This window comes from Bos indicus, chromosome 28 (assembly GCF_029378745.1).
Source record: "Bos indicus isolate NIAB-ARS_2022 breed Sahiwal x Tharparkar chromosome 28, NIAB-ARS_B.indTharparkar_mat_pri_1.0, whole genome shotgun sequence".
In the NCBI taxonomy this organism is placed as follows: Eukaryota; Metazoa; Chordata; class Mammalia; order Artiodactyla; family Bovidae; genus Bos; species Bos indicus.
The window spans coordinates 8578472-8602759 of record NC_091787.1 but is presented as its reverse complement, the minus strand read 5'-3'; the positions used below and the strand labels follow the sequence as shown (position 1 = coordinate 8602759).

At 38.8% G+C, this 24288-nt stretch overlaps 1 protein-coding gene across 5 annotated transcripts in view; it reads left to right on the top strand.

Moving 5' to 3' along the window:
• The window catches only part of LYST (lysosomal trafficking regulator), a 176423-nt gene that overhangs the window by 85826 nt on the left and 66309 nt on the right, over positions 1–24288 (top strand). For 4 of the 5 annotated variants that reach the window (XM_070782293.1, XM_070782290.1, XM_070782292.1 and 1 more), the window contains 10 exons: positions 2706–2843; positions 4308–4506; positions 10334–10465; positions 12606–13233; positions 13929–14106; positions 15809–15978; positions 17333–17563; positions 19731–19897; positions 20561–20713; positions 23315–23476. In XM_070782293.1, coding sequence (XP_070638394.1) covers positions 2706–2843; positions 4308–4506; positions 10334–10465; positions 12606–13233; positions 13929–14106; positions 15809–15978; positions 17333–17563; positions 19731–19897; positions 20561–20713; positions 23315–23476 — 2158 coding nt within the window. The remainder of the gene's footprint in view (positions 1–2705; positions 2844–4307; positions 4507–10333; positions 10466–12605; positions 13234–13928; positions 14107–15808; positions 15979–17332; positions 17564–19730; positions 19898–20560; positions 20714–23314; positions 23477–24288) is intronic. The other variant, XM_070782294.1, reaches the window with a different exon arrangement.

Sequence of the window (24288 nt, the reverse complement as noted above, 5' to 3'; positions counted from 1 at the left end):
GTTAATTGTAAATGGAAATCTAGAGATTAATTTCTGTGCAAGGTTTTAGACAGCCATAGATAATGTTGATCTGGAGAGTCAGGATCAGAACTTTGGCTGCAGGTAGTAAAGTAGTTGGAGAAGGCAGTGGCACCCCATTCCAGTACTCTTGCCTGGAAAATCCATGGACGGAGGAGCCTGGTAGGCTGCAGTCCATGGGGTCGCTAAGAGTCGGACATGACTGAAGCGACTTAGCAGCAGCAGTAGCAGCAGTAAAGTAGTTAGAGCAGTACTCATGCTGGAAAACACTTGAATCAATTAGAGACTTGCATTTACCATAAACTCTGAAAGGGAATCCTGCTAAGAGTGTGTAGAGTTGAGTCAAGGAGAGGGAAACGGCCACACTTCTGAGTAGGGGAGCCATGTTGTCCAGAAGTCAGAGCTGTGTCCGTTTGCGGAGCAAGGCTATGAAGTCTTGGCTTCATGGTAGGCATAAACTAAGGAGCATGCTTTGATCTTAGATCTAGGCAATCTTAACAACAGGATGATGGATTGTGTGGTCTTCACAAGGACCCAGCAAGGAAAGTGAATGTGGGGCTTTTTCCTTCTGCCCTAGCTAAAGTATAGTTTTTATGGTTTGGTTCGTAGAGCCTCCTCAGTTCTAGTGTAGACTGTAGATTGTCTAGAGTTATTTCGAGTGTAACACCATTATCATCAAATGCAACTGAAGACCAATTCAACGTGTATACCTTTACAATTTTAAAATATTTGGTTGCTTCCAAATTTGGCAACAGTCACCCCAGACTTACTATCAATAACAAGTTATGAAGCTAAAGAAAACTTTTCTAATCTATCATTAACAAAAATAAATTTTGACCAAACATGCTAGAGGAGAGACAGATTATTTTTCTATTCTCCCTGTATAAAATTATATTACCAAATTATTGTTATATGAAGAAGCAGTCCAAGAATATGCTCCTACAAAATACAGGCGTAAGTATTATGGAGCTGTGTCAAGCAGCTAGCTTTTTCTAGATTTTATGGTATTTTTCAGTTTTTAAAACTTTCTATTTCATTGTGACTTCTCATTCTGAATAAATTCTCTTTCAGAATTTCAGAATGCACATCTCCATGTACATTCACATATAATATATATGCATTTGTGAGCTTCTCTGTTGCTCAGCAGTAAAAAATCTGCCTGCCAATGCAGGAGACACAGGTCCAACCCCTGCATCAGGAAGATGCCCTGGAGAAGGAAATGACAACCCACTCCAGTATTCTTGCCTGTGAAATCCTCTGGACAGAGGAGCCTGATGGGCTACAGTCTATGGGTCACAAAGAGTTGGACACCACTTAGCAACTAAACAATAACAACATATATACGTATGTATAAAAATACCCATGATGTTGCAAGGAGAGAAAGCTAACGAACATAGGGATAGTAAATGCAAACAGATTGGATCGAAGGCGGTATGAATATAAACATGTAATAAAGAAATAGCTTAATTGTAGATTATAAGACTGAATCTTAACTAAAAATTGACAGCTGTGTTAGTATTTCAAAAGAGGATGCTAATTTGAGCATTAAAAATTTTTGACTAGTAAGCAAAGTATTTTTTGGTCAAATTCAAAACTGGTATACATGGATACTTCTATGGATTTGAAATAAATTTTTCTTTCTTTTTTTTTTTTAATTTTCTTTTTTAATTGCTTTTTTAGCTGAGTTGTTCTGGTTTTTGTTCATTGGTTGTCTGGTTGTTGGTTTACTTAGGCAATATTCTGTTGTAATATTCTTTTTCAGTCCTGAATCAGGTTTTCATATTTGAGCTGCTTTGTCTTCAAATTTTCATATGCCTTTTTCTTTCAGGGCTTCTTGATCCTGTCCTGTTAAGAGAGAGGCCTTGGTTAGAATAGTATGATTAAGTCTATCAATTCCTTGGCCTTTTCATTATTCATTTCCATCATATAATGGCAGGAAAAACAGCAAACCTACAACCAAAACCCGTTAATTTTGCTTTTTGTTGATAGCTTTGTTGAAAGATCATTTGAAGTAATAAAATGAGGTGAAGATTATCTTTCAGTAGTGGTTGTCTATGTAAGATTTCTTTTTCACTATTATTGTGAATACTATGGGAGAAGCATTTTAAAGTACCTTAAGAGGATGCTAATTATTTAAACTGCATGTTTAGTAACTGTGTGGAGGATTCTATAATTTGGACTTAAAAGTAAATTAATCCAAAAATTCAGAATTTCTACACTGTCAGTAAATATTTTCAGTTTAGTACATTTTTTTTCCTAAAAGTATTTGATTAAATGCTGAGTACACAAATTAGCATTGAAGTCTATATGTTTTTAATAATGCTCTTTCAAAATAAATTATTTGCAAACAATTTATATGGGTAATGTGTTTCTCTGTAGTAAATAGTAAATAAGTTCCCTAAGATAATTCATCTTTTGAAAATACTGTACATCATTTAATGCCACAGAAAGGTTAGTGTCCTAAAGCCCCTAATGCAGCATTGCATTGAACATAAATTTTTAGAAATGACCTATTGTCAAAAAAAAATAATAATCTGGGAATAAATTTTTAGATTTGCTTTTTCAGACAGATTTAATCTTTGACAAATTGTGAGTGTTTACACAATGTTAAATTGATGTATTGCATGTCTTCTAAAAAGTACGAGCCATGTTTTTCAGTAACCCTGTGCATATGTTTGTTTTCTCAGCACGGTGTTTGGGAAACTCTGCTGGCAGCCCTAGAAGTCCTCATCAGAGCAGACCACCAGCAGCAGATGTTTAATATTAAGCAGTTATTGAAAGCTCGAGTGGTTCATCACTTTCTACTGACTTGCCAGGTTTTGCAGGTACTCCTTATGTAACTTTACTTCTGGAGGTATTTTCTGCAGTGGTTTTTGTTTAATAACTGAATACCATGGACTGAAATTCTGTGGGACTTCCAATGAAATTTTTCCTATGAAAGAGGTAAAGAAAATAGGCAGAGAGAGGAGAACCTGCCCAGACAGGGGTGGTCTCTAGAGCCAAATAAGGTAGGAAGTTCCCGGAAAATGTGGACAGAGAGAATGCCATCAGCTTGGAAATTCTTAATAGCTTACAAGATTTCATCAGAATGAAGAAGGCAAGACCCAGATTTCTGGGAACTTTAAGCATGTGTGGTAGGTGGATCATCGGAGGTAGTGAGAATACATGATTATTAAGTCCAACAGCAAAAGAAAAGAGAAACAGACTGTTAACAAAAGCTTCACAGTAGGTCAATTTAAGGGTTTTTTGTTTCTTTTTTTAATGAGGTAGGATACCAGTGACTATTTGTAAGGAGTCAGTGGAGAGGGCAAAGTTGAAGAAGCTTAGACTGGGCTGAACTCAGGAATGAGTAATTGAAGTGGTGACCAGGAGCACTGGGAAGTCACAGGGGTACGATTTAGGAAAAAAAAAAAAAAAAAAAGATGGTTGAGGCAGAAATAACACTGAATTGCAAGTTCGGAGATCTGTGTTCTTGTCTTGACTTGGCCATTGTGAGATCTTGACTGACTTTTGTAGACTCCTCTTCTCTCCGTATATCTGAGGTAGTTAAACTAACCTGTGTTAAAGTTAATATCTAGATTTTAAGTTTTCTGATTCAGCAATACAAAAGAATATATGAAGAAGAGTGGATGCAGAGATATACTGTGTATTTGGACAGAGAGGAAAGATCTAGCCTTGATCTAAAAGCCAGCTGCTATGCACTGGGGAGGTGGAGTTGGAATATATAAGTAATTTATTTATATCTGTCTTTATTTTTGGCAGTAATGTAGCATTCTGCCAGGTCTGATTATTCCAGGCAGTAGATGATGCAGTAGAAGGAGATCAAAGGTCTGAGTTTGAGTTGTGCTGCACTACTGAGATGTTTTCTGTGTGGTTTAAGTTAGTCATACAATCACTTCAGGCCTTCATACTGTAGAAATGAAGATAAAACCTCTCTGAGCTGTTGCGAGTAATAACTTTGTAGACTGGAACATACTCTGTTCATGTAACCAGTTTTGTCTATCAGAAATTTTCTCTTTTAAACCCAAACTAGTAGTAGCAGAAGCAGTAGTGATAATAGTACTAGTAGTAGCTAACATTTATATGGGGCCATTGGCTTTAATAAATTTTAATAGCAAGATTGCTTGAATAGAGAAATAGCAACTCAGTTTTATGGTAAATATCTAGTCTAGAGCAGGAAACCAACACAGTTCTATCTTAAACAGAATTATCTTGCTTAAATGAGAAATGTTAGTTAAGTTGACAGTTCTTTTTAAATTAAGGAGAGTTTTTTTTTTTTTTTTTTTCAGGAACACAAAGAGGGGCAGCTTATATCCATGCCCCAAGAGGTTTGTAGATCCTTTGTGAAAATTACAGCAGAAGTCCTTGGATCTCCTCCGGATTTGGAATTATTGACGATTATCTTCAATTTCCTTTTAGCAGTTCATCCTCCTACTAATACTTATGTTTGTCACAACCCCACAAACTTCTATTTTTCTTTGCACATAGGTAGGTATAATCATTTTTGTTTGATCTTGGCTGTTTCCACTTTCGTTTTTTTCTTCCCATTTGATCCATGTTTGCTTCATATTCATTGAATGGCCTCTGTGCTAGAAACTGCTCAGTTACACACTGGAAATGGGACAGGACAGAGGTCCATACAGTGAACCAGACATAGTCTGTACCTTCAGAGAGCTTAAAAACCAAGAGGTGAGGGTAAATGTATGTGCTGAAATAATTATAATAAATAACATCTGGCAAGTACCTTATAGATACAAAAGAACTGATCTGATTTCAGGAGAGTTAGGGTTTCATCAGACAGATATGGAGAGAGATTTAATAGATTAATAATCTCCCATGGGCATTAGAGAATTACTATCAGGTGAAGAGAGTGACTTAAAGCAAGGAAAAATAGAGAAAATAAAGAATAATGAATTTTACCTAATATAGGAGATTTGTAAAGGAGAAGGCAATGGCAACCCACTCCAGTACTCTTGCCTGGAAAATCCTATGGATGGAGGAGCCTAGTAGGCTACAGTCCATGTGGTCGCAAAGAGTAGGACACAACTGAGCGACTTCACTTTCACTTTTCACTTTCATACATTGGAGAAGGAAATGGCAACCCACTCCAGTGTTCTTGCCTGGAGAATCCCAGGGATGAGGGAGCCTGGTGAGCTGCCGTCTCTGGGGTCGCACAGAGTCGGACACGACTGAAGCATCGCAGCAGCAGCAGCAGAGAAATAGTATCATAAATATAGCTTGGGATCATCATTTATTCAACCACACACAAAATCATATTAAATGAGTCCTTGAATATAAGATCAGAGAACTTAAACCTGTGTTCTACTCAGGAGTAATTGAAGAATTTTGTTTTGTTGTGTTTGTTTTGAGCCAAAGAATATGATACCAGTTCAGTTAGTTCAGTCGATCAGTCGTGTCTGACTCTTTGCGACCCCATGAATCGCAGCACTCCAGGCCTCCCTGTCCATCACCAACTCCCAGAGTTCACTCAGACTCACATCCATCGAGTCAGTGATGCCATCCAGCCATCTCATCCTCTGTCGTCCCCTTCTCCTCCTGCCCCCAATCCCTCCCAGCATTAGACTCTTTTCCAGTGAGTCAACTCTTAACATGAGATGGCCAAAGTACTGGAGTTTCAGCTTCAGCATCATTCCCTCCAAAGAAATCCCAGGGCTGATTTCTTTCAGAATGGACTGGTTGGATCTCCTTGCAGTCCAAGGGACTCTCAAGAGTCTTCTCCAACACTATAGTTCAAAAGCATCAATTCTTCGGTGCTCAGCCTTCTTCACAGTCCAACTCTCACATACAAACATGACCACAGGAAAAACCATAGCTTTGACTAGACGAACCTTTGTTGGCAAAGTAATGTCTCTGCTTTTCAATATGCTGTCTAGGTTGGTCATAACTCTCCTTCCAAGGAGTAAGCGTCTTTTAATTTCATGGCTGCAGTCACCATCTGCAGTGATTTTGGAGCCCCCCAAAATAAAGTCTGACACTGTTTCCACTGTTTCCCTGTCTATTTCCCATGAAGTGATGGGACCAGATGCCATGATCTTCGTTTTCTGAATATTGAGCTTTAAGCCAACTTTTTCACTCTCCTCTTTCACTTTCATCAAGAGGCTTTTTAGTTCCTCTTCACTTTCTGCCATAAGGGTGGTATTATCTGCATTTCTGAGGTTATTGATATTTCTCCTGGCAATCTTGATTCCAGCTTGTGCTTCTTCCAGCCCAGCGTTTCTCATGATGTACTCTGCATATAAGTTAAATAAGCAGGGTGACAATATACAGCCTGACGTACTCCTTTTCCTATTTGGAACCAGTCCGTTGTTCCATGTCCAGTTCTAACTGTTGCTTCCTGACCTGCATACAGATTTCTCAAGAGGCAGGTCAGGTGGTCTGGTATTCCCATCTCTTTCAGAATTTTCCACAGTTGATTGTGATCCACACAGTCAAAGGCTTTGGCATAGTCAATAAAGCAGAAATAGATGATTTTCTGGAACTCTCTTGCTTTTTTGATGATCCACTGGATGTTGGCAATTTGATCTCTGGTTCCTCTGCCTTGTCGAAAACCAGCTTGAACATCAGGAAGTTCACGGTTCACGTATTGCTGAAGCCTGTCTTGGAGAATTTTGAGCATTACTTTACTAGTGTGTGAGATGAATGCAATTGTGTGGTAATTTGAGCATTCTTTGGCATTGCCTTTCTTTGGGATTGGAATGAAAAGTGCCCTTTTCCAGTCCTGTGGCCACTGCTGAGTTTTCCAAATTTGCTGGCATATTGAGTGCAGCACTTTCACAGCATCATCTTTCAGGATTTGGAATAGCTTAACTGGAATTCCATCACCTCCACTAGCTTTGTTCGTAGTGATGCTTTCTAAGGCCCACTTGACTTCACATTCCAGTATATCTGGCTCTAGATGAGTGATCACACCATCGTGATTATCTGGGTCGTGAAGATCTTTTTTGTACAGTTCTTCTGTGTATTCTTGCCACCTCTTCTTAATATCTTCTGCTTCTGTTAGGTCCATATCACTTCTGTCCTTTATCGAGCCCATCTTTGCATGAAGTGTTCCCTTGGTATCTCTAATTTTCTTGAAGAGATCTCTAGTCTTTCCCATTCTGTTGTTTTCCTCTATTTCTTTGCATTGATTGCTGAGGAAGGCTTTCTTATCTCTTCTTGCTATTCTTTGGAACTCTGCATTCAGATGCTTATATCTTTCCTTTTCTCCTTTGCTTTTTGCTTCTCTTCTTTTCACAGCTATTTGTAAGGCCTCCCCAGACAGCCATTTTGCTTTTTTGCAGTTCTTTTCCATGGGGATGATCTTGATCCCTGTCTCTTGTACAGTGTCACTAACCTCATTCCATAGTTCATCAGGCACTCTATCAGATCTAGGCCCTTAAATCTATTTCTCACTTCCACTGTATAATCATAAGGGATTTGATTTAGGTCATACCTGAATGGTCTAGTGGTTTTCCCTACTTTCTTCAATTTAAGTCTGGATTTGGTAATAAGGAGTTCATGATCTGAGCCACAGTCAGCTCCTGGTCTTGTTTTTGTTGACTGTATAGAGCTTCTCCATCTTTGGCTGCAAAGAATATAACCAATCTGATTTTGGTGTTGACCATCTGGGGATGTCCATGTATAGAGTCTTCTTTTGTGTTGTTGGAAGAGGGTGTTTGCTATGACCAGTGCATTTTCTTGGCAAAACTCTAATAGTCTTTGCCCTGCTTCATTCCGTATTCCAAGGCCAAATTTGCCTGTTACTCCAGGTGTTTCTTGACTTCCTACTTTTGCATTCCAGTCCCCTATAATGAAAAGGACATCTTTTTTGGGTGTTAGTTCTAAAAGGTCTTGTAGGTCTTCATAGAACCGTTGAACTTCAGCTTCTTCAGCATTACTGGTTGGGGCATAGACTTGGATTACTGTGATACTGAATGGTTTGCCTTGGAAATGAAAAGAGATCATTCTGTCATTTTTGAGATTGCATCTGAGTACTGCATTTTAGACTCTTTTGTTGACCATGATGGCTACTCCATTTCTTCTGAGGGATTCCTGCCCACAGTAGTAGATATAATGGTCATCTGAGTTAAATTCACCCATTCCAGTCCATTTTAGTTTGCTGATTCCTAGAATGTCAACGTTCACTCTTGCCATCTCCTGTTTGATCACTTCCAATTTGCCTTGATTCAAGGACGTGACATTCCAGGTTCCTATGCAATATTGCTCTTTACAGCATCGGACCTTGCTTCTATCACCAGTCACATCCACAGCTGGGTATTGTTTTTGCTTTGGCTCCATCCCTTCATTCTTTCTGGAGTTATTTCTCCACTGATCTCCAGTAGTATATTGGGCACCTACTGATCTAGGGAGTTCCTCTTTCAGTATCCTATCATTTTGCCTTTTCATACTGTTCATGGGGTTCTCAAGGCAAGAATAGTGAAGTGGTTTGCCCTTCCCTTCTCCAGTGGACCACAGTCTGTCAGATCTCTCCACCGTGACCCGCCCATCTTGGGTTGCCCCACGGGCATGGCTTAGTTTCATTGAATTAGACAAGGCTGTGGTCCTAGTATGATTAGATTGACTAGTTTTCTGTGAGTATGGTTTCAGTGTGTCTGCCCTCTGATGCCCTCTTGCAGCACCTACCATCTTACTTGGGTTTCTCTTACCTTGGGTGTGGGGTATCTCTTCACGGCTGCTCCAGCAAAGCGCAGCCACTGCTCCTTACTTTGGACGAGGGGTATCTCCTCACCGCCGCCTCAGTTGTTACAATATAATTCAGCATAGAGGAACAATGTGCATAGAAGTGAGTTGAAGCTTAGGGAACAGATGAGACCACTGAAGAAAAGTGTTGGGAGAAACAAGGAAGCTAAGGATAGAATTATTGGTAATACTATTTAAAGGATGGAACAAGAAAGAGTAATCTCAGTATTTTTTTTAAAAATGGAATAATCAGATTTTTTAAAAAACTAAGAAAATGCGATGTGGTAAGAAAGCAAGCCAGAGAATACATTGAGAAAGCTAAATAGTAAATTTAGAGAGGGGAACTGATTGTAAACAGCCATTTTAAGCCATGTAATAGTGAATAAAATGATACAGCTGCAGTAAAAAGCCAAGTGAAATTATACAGCATGACTTTGTATTAGGTTCAGCAAACATCTAGTGAATAAAGTAATGTCAAGATTCTGGTAGCACAGAGTAGTTGCAAAGATGAGTAAAATGTGGTCTTACAGTCTAGTAAAGGGAAGAGAGGCATAAACAGGTAAGTATAACATGTAGAAAGCACAGCAGTGCATTGCAAGGGGCTATTTCCTGAAGGAGGAGATACCTGCTCTGAGTTGACTAGGAATTGAAGGAAAGGGCCTTCCAGGCAAAGCAAATGGCTTGGTGTTGCTGACATTAATGTAAGGAAGAAGGCTGGTAAAGGGGCATGGAGACAGCTCATGGAGATTGCTCTAGATCAGAAACTTGGACTTTATCCAGAGTGGTAAGGAGGCAACAGAGAGCCCCTGGAAGGTTTTAAGCAGAGCTTACCATTTGATGGAGAGAATGCTGGTAGCTATGAGGGTTTGAGGGTGGCCAGATATCCATCCTGGATATCATTGAGAAGTCTGTGATGATAATCCAGGTGAGGGGTGATAAAAGCCTGCATTATAGCACTGTGCTAGGGATGAGAAGAGTTCAAGAAACAAAGTCAGTATAACCTGGAGACTGACCTGACATGGGTAAAGGAAAGGTTGTGGTCAAGGGTGGCTCCCAGATCCTGCATGGGAAACAGGTACTTGTACTATGGGAACCAGAGAACAAGGCAGGAGTGAATTTAGGGCAGAAGGATGACTCACATTTAGATTTGTTGCATTTGTGTTGCATTTAAGAAATCAAGCTGTTGAATTTAGAAGTATGAAGCTCAGAAAGGAAGATTAAGCTGGATGTATTAATTTTTGGAGTCATACTGGGGCTGTGTAAAAACAGAAGACATAGACCTTCCCTCAAGTAATGAAGAAATGAACAGTCTCCTTCGAAAGATCATGTTAGCATATAAAAAGTGAACAGTTAGCTGTTACACTATAGAAATAACTATAAGTACAGTTGGAATTCAAAGAAAATAGAAGTTATTGTAGCTAATGTTAGTTAACAAAAGAGTCTAAAGTAAGAAATTGTAGAGTATCCTCACATATCAAAATGTGCATTAGTATAAAGTACACCATTTTTTTGACTTTGAATATTTTTGTACATGTTTGTATTTATGTTTGTATTTAACGTTGTATTTTTGTCTTACCCGTTTTAAAAATTTTCTCAAAATTTATTTTGATTCTAGATGGCAAGATCTTTCAGGAAAAAGTACAATCAATCATGTACTTGAGGCATTCTAGCAGTGGAGGAAAGTCTGTTACTAGTCCTGGATTTATGATAATAAGCCCATCAGATTTTACTGCTTCACCACCTGAAGGTAAACAAACAAATGAAAGTGATAATGAAAGTGTAGCCCTTTCCTATTTAGTTCTGAATATAGATGCATGTTTGCACAACCTGATAGACTAAATAAATGGAAAGCCAAACTTTAAAATTATAGAATATATTTAAGGATTCCATTTACTACTTTCTAATATTAGTAACTCACACTCAGTATAGCAAGTAATTCTCAGGAGAGCTTAGGAGATAGATGAGGCTCATGCTATTTTATTCTGAAATTCTTTGTTCCCCTTTATCAGTCTTTCATTAGGCTTCTGATTTATTTTCTCATTTTCTTCAAAAACTTTGTCTTCAAAAACTGCTGTCTCCTTTCCATCTGAACTCATTCTGGACCATTTCACTTACCATGTGAGTGGCCATCCATACTGCAGCCTCATTGAGATCCTTGACCCTGGGGACCTTCCCTCTACTTTACCTTCCAGTCTGCTTGTGTCCATCTTGAACATCATCAAAGAACACTTCCCACCTCTGAAATTCCAGTCTCCCACTCTCTATGAAAACTTCCTATCTTTCTGGTTTCTTTTTCATCATCCCCAACTTTTCTCTGCCTGTTTTTCTCTTTCAGCATAGATTTCACTAGCCAATGAAAGACTAGGTCCCACCTCCAGCTCTGATACAAATTATTAAATAGGCCAGTAAGATAGAGACATGGGTACTAGGTGAAAGTATCTGGGTATTAAGCTCCAATTTTCTTTCTCTCCCAAAGAGTTTCAGTTATTCCCTAGCACATCTCATGGCCTTGTATTATAATTTTTAAGGCTGTGTTTTAATTAGTTTTATTTGGAATTTTTTAGGATATGTCACTTTTAAAATCGTTGAGCATCGTTCTGAAACTTTTTCTAGTACAATCATGCCCCCATTTTCTCCAGGTCATTTGAACAGACCCCTTTGGCAGCCTTATTCCTCCAGCCAAAATCCAGAAATAACTAGGAAGAACTTCTGAATTATGGAGCTATTCTGTTGCCACAGAGCCTGAGCTCTAAGCAGTTCATTCAGTCCTTATTTACTGTATATCAGTACTTTTCAAGTTTTAGATGCTGAAAAATCACCTGGAAAGCTTGTTAAAACACAGATCCCTGGGCCCCTGCCTTCTACATTCTGATTCAGTAGGTCTGGGATGGAGCGTGAGAATGTACATTTCCAGCAGCCACACAGCGGTGCTGATACCCGTGCTCCTGGCCCACAGACCACACCTTCAGGAGCATTCATTTATATCCCATACACTAAGGATGAGAGTGATTTTTCTCATCTCCTTCTGTGTAGAATATGAGGAGCAGAAAACTGGAGAGCTGTGGCAAGAAGAGAAAAACTGCTTCTTAATAATAGCAGCAAAAAGTGACTGCAGAAATGAGGAGTGAGAGAAGAGTCTAGGGACATTTAGCCTGGTAATAATAACACCAAGTACAGCTATCACTGCTGTTTATTCAGCATGTATTTATTATGTGCTTATTTTACCTTTGAAGAAAAGAACACTCATATAATTAAATTATTTACCTAGGGCCACCTAACTAACAGAACTGTCTCATCAAAAAGCCAACACTCTTTCCACTGTGTTAAACTGCATCCTCGGGACTTCCCTGGTGGTCTAGTGGTTAGGACTTCACCTTTCAATGCAGGGGATACAGGTTCAATCCCTGGTCAAGGAGCTAAGATCCTGCATGCCTTGTGGCCAAAAAAAAAATGAAAAACATAAGATAGAAACATTTTGTTAACAAATTCAAAAAAGATTTTTTAAAAAAGGTCCACATCAAAAAAAAAAAAAAAAATCTAAAACAAACTGCATCCTAGGGACTGTTAGCCTGAGGTAAATGGATTTTCACTTAATTCACTTCATTAGGACCATTCATCCCAGTAACTTTGAATCATTCAGTCAATATTATATTTTATTAAGGAAACAAGAGATAGGTATTTTGGAAAATTTTTAATTAAAAGTAGTTGAAACAAAAATAGTTTTAACACAAATTTTAAGCATTAGTCACTACAGTCATTATCCTGTATGTGTTCACGAACATCACTGGATAAATGGGTTATTTCTGTGGTTGGGACTGACAGTACAAAGGAGAAGTGATCCCACTGAGCTGACTTTTCAGTGCTGTTTTCCTGTCTACTCTTACCAGGAAACAATTCTTCCAGTGCTGTTCCAAAGCAGGTAACTGCCAGTATGCTGCGTTCTAGAAGCCTCCCAGCATTTCCTACTTCTTCACCTCACATAAAGCCACGAAAACTGACTGGAAGTTTGGGTTGTAGTATTGACAAGTTACAGAGTTTTATAGATGATGGCGTTGCTTCCCAGCCAGAGAAATGGAGCCCTTTGAGGAGTTCTGAGACACTGGAAAAAAGCAAACAAGATGCCTTCATCAGTAGCTGTGAGTCTGCAAAAATGGTTTGTGAAACGGAACCTGCCCTTTTGGCCCAAGCCTCTGTCAGTGATATCCCAAAAGGAGCCTTGGAACTTCCGGCGGTCAACATAGATCAGAAAGACTTCGGAGCAGAGCCCAGATCAGACGACGACAGTCCTGGGGACGAGTCCTGCCCACGCCGACCTCTTTACCTAAAGGGACTGGCCTCGTTCCAGCGCAGCCACAGCACCATTGCCAGCCTGGGGCTAGCTTTCCCCTCACAGAACGGCTCTGCGGCTGTCGGCCGGTGGCCAAGTCTTGTTGACAGGAACGCCGACGACTGGGAAAACTTTGCTCTTTCCCTTGGTTATGAGCCACACCACAGCCGAACTGCCGGTGCTCACAGGTACATGTGTTTTTGTATGACAGCCACTTCCTCCCTTTTTTTAAACTGTTCTTTGAAGAATTTCTGTACTTGTAGAATCTCTTTATTCTGTGACTCTGTATTCTGTAACATAGTACAACGTGTATGTTAACAACAAGCAAAGATGCCTTTCTCCTTACTTTAATACTAGGTGATAATTCCATATTTAACTAAAGGCTAAACCATAAATAATTCTTGAAGAAAAGATTATCTAATGGTTAATTTAATTCCATATAATTATTAGAGAAAAACTCTTCAGTTTAGGAAAATTATATGGTTTATTATTGTTCCCCAAATCAGCACCATCAGTGAAACTTCCCACAGTGATGGCAATGTTCACCTGTGCTGTCCACTGCAAAAGACACATGCTCACTTGAAGTGTGGCCAGTGCAGCTGAGCAACTGAATTTTTAAATAGTTTAAACAGCACAAGTGGCAGTTGGAAATCACAGAGGTAGAGCAGACTAGTGTTTAGTAGACTATATATCTAAAAACTACTGGTGATTAAAAAGTGATGGCAGATTTGTTAATCACAGTTAAATCAGGAAACATTTTTAAACCTTATGAACTTATGTTTCACATGTGAAAATTATTACTACTCATCTTAAGGTAATCATGATGCACTACTTTTTTTCCCCTGATATTGTGTTTATGACCCTTTGTGGGTCTCTGTTTTAGTGTAACCGAAGACTGCTTGGTACCTATATGCTGTGGATTGTATGAACTCTTAAGTGGAGTTCTTCTCATCCTGCCTGATGTTATGCTGGAAGATGTGATGGACAGGCTCATTCAAGCAGATACACTTTTAGTCCTCGTCAACCACCCATCACCTGCTGTACAACAAGAAGTTATTAAAGTAAGGGCAAATACTAAATATGTTGCTTTAATTTGGAAGAATAAATATATGTGTACTTTAAAGTTTGAATATATGTATTCAAATAGACCTGAAATCTTATTTTATTCTTAAGCATCATGAGCTGATATAATTTGTTACTGCTTATCCCAATTTTTATATGTATTATCATCCAATTTTAAGCCTTCCTCCATATATTACTTTGTATCAGTGTGTTTTTTAAATCTACTACTTACAAGGAACACATAGATCATTGGAGGTCTCCCCTGAGTATATTATTGTCAAATGTTAGACAATTAACTTCAGGTTTAAACTCAGATGTCACCTTCTCAGAGAGACTTTCCCTAATCATCTTCTGTCTAGCCCTGCTCCTCATTTGTTTTATAATAGCATCGTAGTTATGTTTTATAATTACCTTTTTAATTTATGTACTTTTTATTACTCTCCCACACTGAAATATAAGCTCCATGAGGGTAGGCATCTTGTGTTTGATGTATAAAAGGTCCTAAGTACATTATTGAGTGAATAAAGGTTTGATATGAATGGTTCCCATTAGGAAACAACCCTTTGAAATGGTCTTCAAAGAATCCCACTGTTTTAATTTGATGTGGGACATTGTGTAAGCAGTCTCAGTTCAACCCAGTAATTACTTAGCTTCCATGTCATGTGTAAAACACTGGGCTGGTTGCTCTGTGGGATATAAAAGGGAATAAGCCCCTGCATTCAAGAGTTTATAGACCAGTGTGGGAGAGAGACATATACACAACTAAGTAAAATGTAAGAGCTTCTGTCATGGGTGCTTCAATGGTAGTTTTAATAAAGAGGAATGGGAGCATAGGAAAAGCAAATAATTCTGATGGGGGAACAAGGGCAGGATTCATGCAAAAGCATTCATAATTTTGTATTATGCTGTAAACTTAGAAAGATTTTAAGTAAGACAGTAAAGAGATGTGTGTTTCAGGAAAGAATAGTCTTATCACCACTGTAAGGGAGTGATCACAGGGGAAAGAGGTGGGAGCACTGTGTTTGCAGGCTCGCACTGTGATCCAGGGGAGAGATGATGAGTCCCTGATCTGGGGAAGTGGGAAGTCAAAGGACTGACAGATTTGAGAGACCTTCCCTGGAATAGAGGAGAGAGATTTTGCTAATTACACGTGGGCAATCAGGATGAGAAAAGCCCAAAGTGAGATCAGCCTTAAAGTCTAGGAGGATGGTGCTTCTGTGCTCTAAGACCAGAACCATGAAAGAAGTGAGTTTGGAAGGAAAAATAATTACTTTTATTATATAAATGTTACATTTAAGATGCTGGGAAAGTAAAAATTTAGGACTATGCTTAGAATAAATAAAATGTCAGGAAGTTTTGAAAAATAGAGATTTAGGATATATATTTTTGTTCTTTGAGAGAAAGCATTGTACAGTGTTGACTAATCTTTCTTTTTTCAGAATTAGGCACAAATGTTCTACTTACATTCAACTAAGGCTACCTAAGACCTCCAAGACAGAGCATCATTAGCATTCTATAGTAGTCAGAAAGTTTTAGGTTTGTTTGTTTTGCTGAAGAGGTGGCCCTTTTTTTCGAGCTTTGTATGTTCTATACACGTGAAGTTAAACAACTTACAACTACAGGTATAGTACACTGTCTGATTTGTATATGTTATATAAAACTTTAATATATTATCTAAATTGTCTTAATTTTTTTCCTTAGCTATTAGATGCATATTTTAATAGAGCATCCAAGGAACAAAAAGATAAATTTCTGAAGAATCGTGGGTTTTCTTTACTAGCCAACCAGTTGTATCTTCATCGGGGAACTCAGGAATTATTAGAATGCTTCATTGAAATGTTCTTTGGCCGACGTATTGGCCTTGATGAAGAGTAAGTGGGTTCTTCCCTTCACCAGAATTGGGGATCTTTTTTCTTAAATGTAAAATTTATTGAACTGACTCTTAAAATTATTCTATCACTTTTAGAAAAAATCTGCTAGAAGTCATTTTCCAGGTGAACCAATTTATTATTTTCCATGTGATATTCTTTTTATAACTTCTTGCTTTGCATTTCATTCACTAGCTAGGCACTGAAAAGAAAGAAATGCTGCATCAAATGAAAGAAAGTGATATTTAAGATTTGGCATACAGTGTTAACCTGAGAAGAAGGTGGCCCCCATAGTCTCAGCAGCAGATTACATGAGGGATCCATAGACAAGCTCTGAACTCCCCTCAGGGATGCTGGTTATCTGAGAAAAGAGTAAACCAACATACCGACTCCTGAGCTTTGACCTGGTGTTATGCTCATGGATTAATGAATACGTGCAAAACTTAAAGAACATTTTTCTCCCAAGCCAAAAGTTTGGCAGAAATGTTAAGCTGTTATTTCTATATTTGATAAAGTAGAGAGAAGTGTGTCTTTTTATTAAGTGTCTGCTACTTGTTTGCAAGTAGGCCAGTTCAGACATCAAGGAATTGACCTATTAATTGTAGCATTGACAATATTGCTTTTCATTTGCATAAGCTTTTGGCTTTTTCAGAGCAATTCTGCATCATCTCATTTGATTCTCACAACAGCCTTGAGAAGAAAGTAGACCAGGTATCATCACACACATTTGACAGATAAGGAAAATGAGGTGTAAAACACATCAATAACTTCCCTCCATCAGTTCAGTTCAGTTCAGTCACTCAGTCATGTCCGACTCTTTGCGACCCCACGAACTGCAGCATGCCAGGCCTCCCTGTCCCTCACCAACTCCTGGAGTTCACCCAAACCCATGTCCATTGTGTCGGTGATGCCATCCAACCATCTCATCCTCTGTCGTCCCCTTCTCCTCCTGCCTCCAATCCCTCCTGGCATCAGGGTCTTTTCAAATGAGTCAGCTCTTCGCATCAGGTGGCCAAAGTATTGGAGTTTCAGCTTCAACATCAGTCCTACCAATGAACACCCAGGACTGATCTTCTTTAGGATGGACTGGTTGGATCTCCTTGCAGTCCAAGGGACTCTCAAGAGTCTTCTCCAGCCCCATAGTTCAAAAGCATCAATTCTTTGGTGCTCAGTTTTCTTTATCGTCCAACTCTCACATCCATACATGACCGCTGGAAAAACCATAACCTCCATCACAGAGGCAAATAATATACAGGAACTCAAAATCAGATCAACAAAATGGCCAATTTTGCAATCATTTTTTCCTTATTTCATGGTTAGTTGCTTCTAACATGCTCTTGTGTATTATTTATTATAGATTTGATCTGGAAGATGTGAAAAACATGGGACTTTTTCAGAAGTGGTCTGTCATTCCTATACTGGGACTAATAGAGACCTCCTTATACGACAATGTGCTCTTGCATAATGCTCTCTTACTTCTTCTCCAAATACTAAATTCTTGTTCTAAGGTAGCAGATATGTTGTTGGATAATGGTCTACTCTACGTGTTATGTAATACAGTAGCAACCCTGAATGGATTAGAAAAGATGTAAGTTTAAATCATTGTTTAAAACTACCTCTGATTAACAACTTTGGAAAAGAAAAAACTTTAGTAGCAGGTTACTTTAAAGCATTTGATATTCCATAATATTTTCAAAGAATTTCTTTCCTTCAAATCTGATTAGATTTGAGAGGGTATATTTTCCATCATTTTCAATAAAGTTTTTTTTTTTTTTAAAGATATTTATATGACCTACATTTAGGTATTTAGAACCTGAAAACAAGGAACAAATTTGTGTGTGTGCTCAGTCGCTTCAGTCATGTCCGACTCTGTGACCCCTCTGTCCATGGGATTTCCCAGGCAAAAATACTGAAGTGGGTTGCCATTTCCTTCTCTGAGGAATCTTCCTGACCCAGGGATCGAACCTGCAACTCCAGCATTGGCAGTCAGATTCCTACCACGTGAGCCACCTAGGAAGCCCCTGAACAAATTTACCTGTCCTCAGATATATTAACTAAGCTTCCACTATGGTCTTATAGAAAGTATTATCCCCCTCTGGAATAGGAAATTTGAGAATTTGAGAGATATAATAACTTGTTGCAGATCATATAGCTAGTAAATAGAGAACTTGAGGCTGAATCTTCTCACTTCAAAAGTCTCTGCTTTACAGTCAACATACTCTCCCACTTTTCCTACCCACTGTTTTCTCCCACTGTTAACTACCATACTGAATTTCTTTTTTTTTTATTTATTTATTTTTAATTGGAAAATAATTGCTTTACAATGTTGTGTTGGTTTCTGTCATATATCAACTGAATCAGCCAGAAGTATACATATGTCCCCTCAGTCAGAAGTACATTGGCAAATGGTTGCCCACCAGATTGATTAACAATTTTGAAAAATATATCAGGAGGTTATATTTTTATTTGGGTTTTGTGCCTTTGGTGTCCTCATTTAGGATATACAGTGTAACATTTTTATTAGCATAATATTCATGTTACAAATCTTCAGAAGCACCATCTTACTGCATGTTAAAGCATTAAATATTAATATACTTTTGCAGAGAAGGCAGAGCATATCCTCAGTGATTCTCTAGGCCCGGGAGACTCACTAGGCCAGGGAGACTCTCTCGGTACAAGAGAGAATTCGTAGTCAGCTTAGTTCAGTTTTCACTGGGCACCTGTCTTATTTAGGGTCTGTGTCTTGCGCAGATGAGAAATACAAAGTATTGTATTTCCTCAAAACGTCTAGTCTTGATTACAGTATAGTACATGAAATTGGTAGAACTTGGAAAGAGTACCAGCAGGCTCCTTCTAAGAGCTGTTTGTTACTGCTGTTGTTTTAAATAAATTGTGCTTACAGAATGTCTGTACACGCTACTCTATTGATTGGCCTCAAAAGTTACCATTTCTAACTCTTGCTTGATTTTGAAAACGTGGAGTGGAGAAGCTTAATATCACACACTGAGGTGGATGATCAAGGTTAAAAATTGAGGGACAGAAGTAACTAATTCATATTTATTAGGTACTTATAAGTGATTAATGTGGGCTTCCCAGTGGCTCATTGGTAAAGAATTTGCCTGCAGTGCAGGAGACGTAGGAGACACAGGTTCAATCCTGAGTCAGGAAGATCCCCTGGAGGAGGGCATGGCAACCCCCTCCAGTATCCTTGCTTGGAGAATTCCATGGACAGAGGAGCCTGGAGGGCTATAGTTCATAGGGTAGCAAAGAGTCAGACATGACCGAAGTAACTGGGCACACATGCAAGTGATTAATATATGTTCAAACCTTTGTCTCTTTTAACTCTTAAAATAACCATACTTTGTGTAAGTGGGATTCAGAAAGGTCAATTAATTTATTCAGAGTCACCATATTTGAGAAGCCTCGGAATATACCTCTTCATACCCATAGAACCTCTGGTGGCTGGGAACCTAGTGGTGCATGCCCACAGTATCTTGTGTTAGTCTCTGTTGTTACACTTACCACTGTTTACTGGTTATAGTTATCTGTTCACTTGTCTGGTCCTCTGCAAGCTGAATTTTGACAGGAGTCAAAGTCTGTCTTTTTATCTGTCCCTAGCCTGTAGTTCATATGACCTGCTATAGAGTAAGCATGGATAAATATCAAATGAATGCATGAATGAATGAATGCATGCTAACAGAACAGGAATTTAAACCAGTTCTTTTTGCCTTAAATTATTTATTCTTTTTCTTTAGCATTCCTTTGAATGAATACAGATTACTTGCTTGTGATATACAGCAACTTTTCATAGCAGTTACAATTCATGCTTGCAGTTCCTCAGGCTCACAGTATTTTAGAGTTATTGAAGATCTTATTGTACTGCTTGGATATCTTCAAAATAGCAAAAACAAGAGGACCCAAAGTAAGATTTAATTTTTATGGATTGGGGGGAGCAGTTGTATAATAGCCAAAACTGTTATTAGAACCTCATCTCTTTCTCTGGCTTCTATAGAGAGAGTGGGTTAGAGGAGAGAAAACTGTTTTACTAATTGTTCACCCTTAACTTTGTTTACTGGCTTTAAAAAGAAGCCTTTTTAAATGGCAAAAATTACAAGTGATGCCCTGATGTAATTAGTAGCTGGCAACATATTAAAAGAAGCTGCTGATTTTTCTTGCCAAGTCGAACTAAAAGGCTTATGTTGACTAATAATACCCTTTAATTTTCTTTGGTGGCAAATATGAAAGTGAATATGGAGCAGAAAAATGTGAGAATTTCTGGTTAAACTTTTGCCTTCTGTATTAAAAAGCCTATTCTTTTAAGACAATTACATGAAATGAAATACATTTGTGAGCTAGTATTTTTCCATTGAATTTTTTATAGTGATCCTTTGGAAATTTGCTTTAAAGTTGCTTTTAAAGACAGTTCAAAAATGTTTACTACCATCAAGAACCCATGATCAAAATTTTAAAATTTATGTCTAATAAAACATTATTGACAGTTTTGATATTGTATTAGTATTAATATAAAAGTCAACTCGATTACAATCACATAGCTTGAAAACATTCTAGTATCTTCTGTTTTTAGATATGGCTGTTGCTCTACAGTTTAGAGTTCTCCAGGCTGCTATGGAATTTATAAGGACCACTGCAAATCATGACTCTGAAAACCTTACAGATTCACTTCAGTCGCCTTCTTCTCCCCATCATACAATGTTTCAAAAGCGAAAGAGCATTGCTGGTGAGTATTTAAATAATATTTTACTTAATTATAAATAGAAGGTAGTTTGACTCTCCTATATTCTTACATCACTCACATTTTAAAACATTGCTTTGTTTCAGAAGTTAAACTATAGTGTTTGAGAAGATTTTCCTCCAAGAGGAGATTATTCTCTAGCTTTCTCTTCAGTGCTGTTCTCATTCAGTTATCCCTTGAGCTCCTACCATGTGCCCAGCACTGAGTTAAATGTTAAAGATGCAAGGATTAAGAAAGACACAGATTCTACCTTTCTACCATAAAATGGTAGAGAAATACAGAGGATAGAAATAGAGACCATATAGAGCAGGGCAACCTGACTTACATGTAGGGTTAGGGAAGTCTCTGAGGAAGTAAGGTTTCAATACAAGGGATGAGAAAGGAATTAGAGAAGTCAGTGAGTGTTACAGGCAGAATGAACAGCTGATGTACAGGTGCCAAGGTAGCAAAAAGCTAAGCTTGTTCAGAGAACTGAAAGAAAACCATGTAGCTGGAGTATAGTCCTTGATGAGATGGTGCCACCAGGTGAGGTGCTACAGGATGGCATGGACCAGGTCATATGGGCCATGTTAAGGAGTTTTGATTTTATCCTAATGTTCAGTTCAGTTCAGTCAGTCAGTCGTGTCTGACTCTTTGCGACCCCATGAACTACAGCACGCCAGGCCTCCCTGTCCCTCACCAACTCCCGGAGTCCACACAAATCCATGTCCATTGTGTCGGTGATGCCATCCAACCATCTCATCCTCTGTCGTCCCCTTCTCCTCCTGCCCTCAATCTTTCCCAGCATCAGGGTCTTTTCAAATGAGTCAGCTTTTCGCATCAGGTGGCCAAAGTATTGGAGTTTCAGCTTCAACATCAGTCCCTCCAGTAAACACCCAGGACTGATCTCCTTTAGGATGGACTGGATGGATCTCGTTGCAGTCCAAGGGACTCTCAAGAGTCTTCTCCAGCCCCACAGTTCAAAAGCATCAATTCTTCGATGCTCAGCTTTCTTTATAGTCCAACTCTCACATCCATACATGACCACTGGGAAAAACCATAGCCTTGACTAGATGGACCTTTGTTGGCAAAGTAATGTCTCTGCTTTTTAATGTGCTGTCTAGGTTGGTCATAACTTTCCTTCAAGGAGCAAGCGTCTTTTAATTTCATGGCTGCATGATTGCATCCGCAGTGATTTTGGAGCCCCCAAAAATAAAGTCTGACACTGTTTCCACTGTTTCCCCATCTGTTTGCCATGAATTGATGGGACCAGATGCCATGATCTTAGTTTTCTGAATGTTGAGGTTTAAGCCAACCTTTTTACTCTCCTCTTTCATTTTCATCAAGAGGCTCTTTAGTTCTTCTTCACTTTCTGCCATAAGGGTGGTGTCATCTGCATATCTGAGGTTATTGATATTTCTCCCAGCAATCTTGATTCTAGCATGTGCTTCCTCCAGCCCAGCGTTTCTCATGATGTACTCTGCATAGAAGTTAAATAAGCAGGATGACAATATACAGCCTTGACATACTCCTTTTCCTATTTGGAACCAGTCTGTTGTTCCATGTCCAGTTCTAACTGTTGCTTCCTGACCTGCATAATGGTTTCTCAAGAAGCAGGTCAGGTGGTCTGGTATTTCTATCTCTTTCAGAATTTTCCACAGTTTATTGTGATCCACACAGTCAAAGGCTTTGGCATAGTCAATCAAGCAGAAATCGATGTTTTTCTGGAACTCTCTTGCTTTTTCGATGATCCAGCAGATGTTGGCAATTTGATCTCTGGTTCCTCTGCCTTTTCTAATATCAGCTTGAACATCTGGAAGGGCACAGTTCACATATTGCTGAAGCCTGGCTTGGAGAATTTTAAGCATTACTTTACTAGCATGTGAGATAAGTGCAATTGTGTAGTAGTTGAGCATTCTTTGGCATTACCTTTCTTAGGGACTGGAATGAAAACTGACCTTTTCCAGTCCTGTGGCCACTGCTGAGTTCTCCAAGTTTGCTGGCATATTGAGTGCAACAGTTTCACAGCATCATCTTTCAGGATTTGAAATAGCTTAACTGGAATTCCATCACTTCCACTAGCTTTGTTCATAGTGATGCTTCCTAAGGCCCACTTGACTTCACATTCCAGCCACATATATGAGGCTTATAGTATCCTAAAAATTTTTAACTTGATAAAAGACCTTGACAGTCATCCAGTCCAGCTTCCTTGTGTCACAGATCCACCACGGCCTAGAATTAGCCACTGCTGGATGGGGCCCCACACCCATCTTTTTGTGTCCTTTCACACCCACTCCTTCCAGGTCTGTGGTATCAGAGATTAGGATGACTTGCTTAAACTAAGAACGTAATCTGATAATATTATCCTTGAATATATCCCAGATATGAATTTTTCTTTGTATTTGCTCCATTTTTGTCTCAAAGGTGACTCTACACACCAAGCTGTATTAACTGATAAAAATACTGATTACCTAAAATACTGGACAATCTAAAATGCTATTAAAATGTTTCAGTATCTTGCAGGATGAGTCATTAAGTCCTATTGTAAGTAATGTTTATAGAGGCTATTTGTGGACTTTGATATATGCTTTCATAATTTAAAAAAAGGTTCAGTTCCAATGAAGGATTCCATTACTCCTCACCTACCAAGACGTCATTTTGGTTCCTATGGTCATCTTCCGATGCCCTTCTCCTTCAATCCAGTAAATCAAGACTCAGTTACCTCCTTTTATCCTGGATCCACTCCCTGTGGGGTGCCTCTTGGAGCAGGTGCAGTAATGGTGCAGGAAGCCACTCCTGCCTCTTCAGCCTGAGGAAACCTTTCTCAGGAAATGCTTTTCGTAGGATTGAATCACATGTGATGCATGTTTCAAATTATTTTAATAATAAATTACTGAAATTACACTCTCCTTTCTGAGTTCTTCACTGTATTTGACTGATTCCTACTATGTCACTATATACACATCTCAAAAATAATTTATAAAATTTAGCAATGTTGCTGCTGCTGCTGCTAAGTTACTTCAGTCGTGTCTGACTCTGTGCGACCCCATAAAGGGCAGCCCACCAGGCTCTGCCGTCCATGGGATTCTCCAGGCAAGAACACTGGAGTGGGTTGCCATTTCCTTCTCCAGTGCAAGAAAGTGAAAAGTGAAAGTGAAGTGGCTCAGTCATGTCCGACTCTTTGAGACCGCATGGACTGCAGCCTACCAGGCTCCTCCATCCATTGGATTTTCCAGGCAAGAGTACTGGAGTGGGGTGCCATTTCAGCAATGTTAATTACCCAAAAATAGTAATGTTCTTGCTAAAACATGATATGCTTTTTAAAAATCTATTGATTATTTTGGAATACAAAGAAGTGAAACAGTATTTGAAAATGTTTGAATATATACACCCTTCTAATTGAGTTTTTCAGAGGACTAAAATTTTTCCAAAGGATATCCATCCTACTAAGCTATGTCACAAGCTGTAGCATTGTTATTTAGGACTTTGAAATCAGAGGTACTGTTGCACTTCTTCAAAGAGGGAAAAACATCACTTTCTCTTAATCACTGTCTTTCCTTGTATAAATTACCTTTGAATTA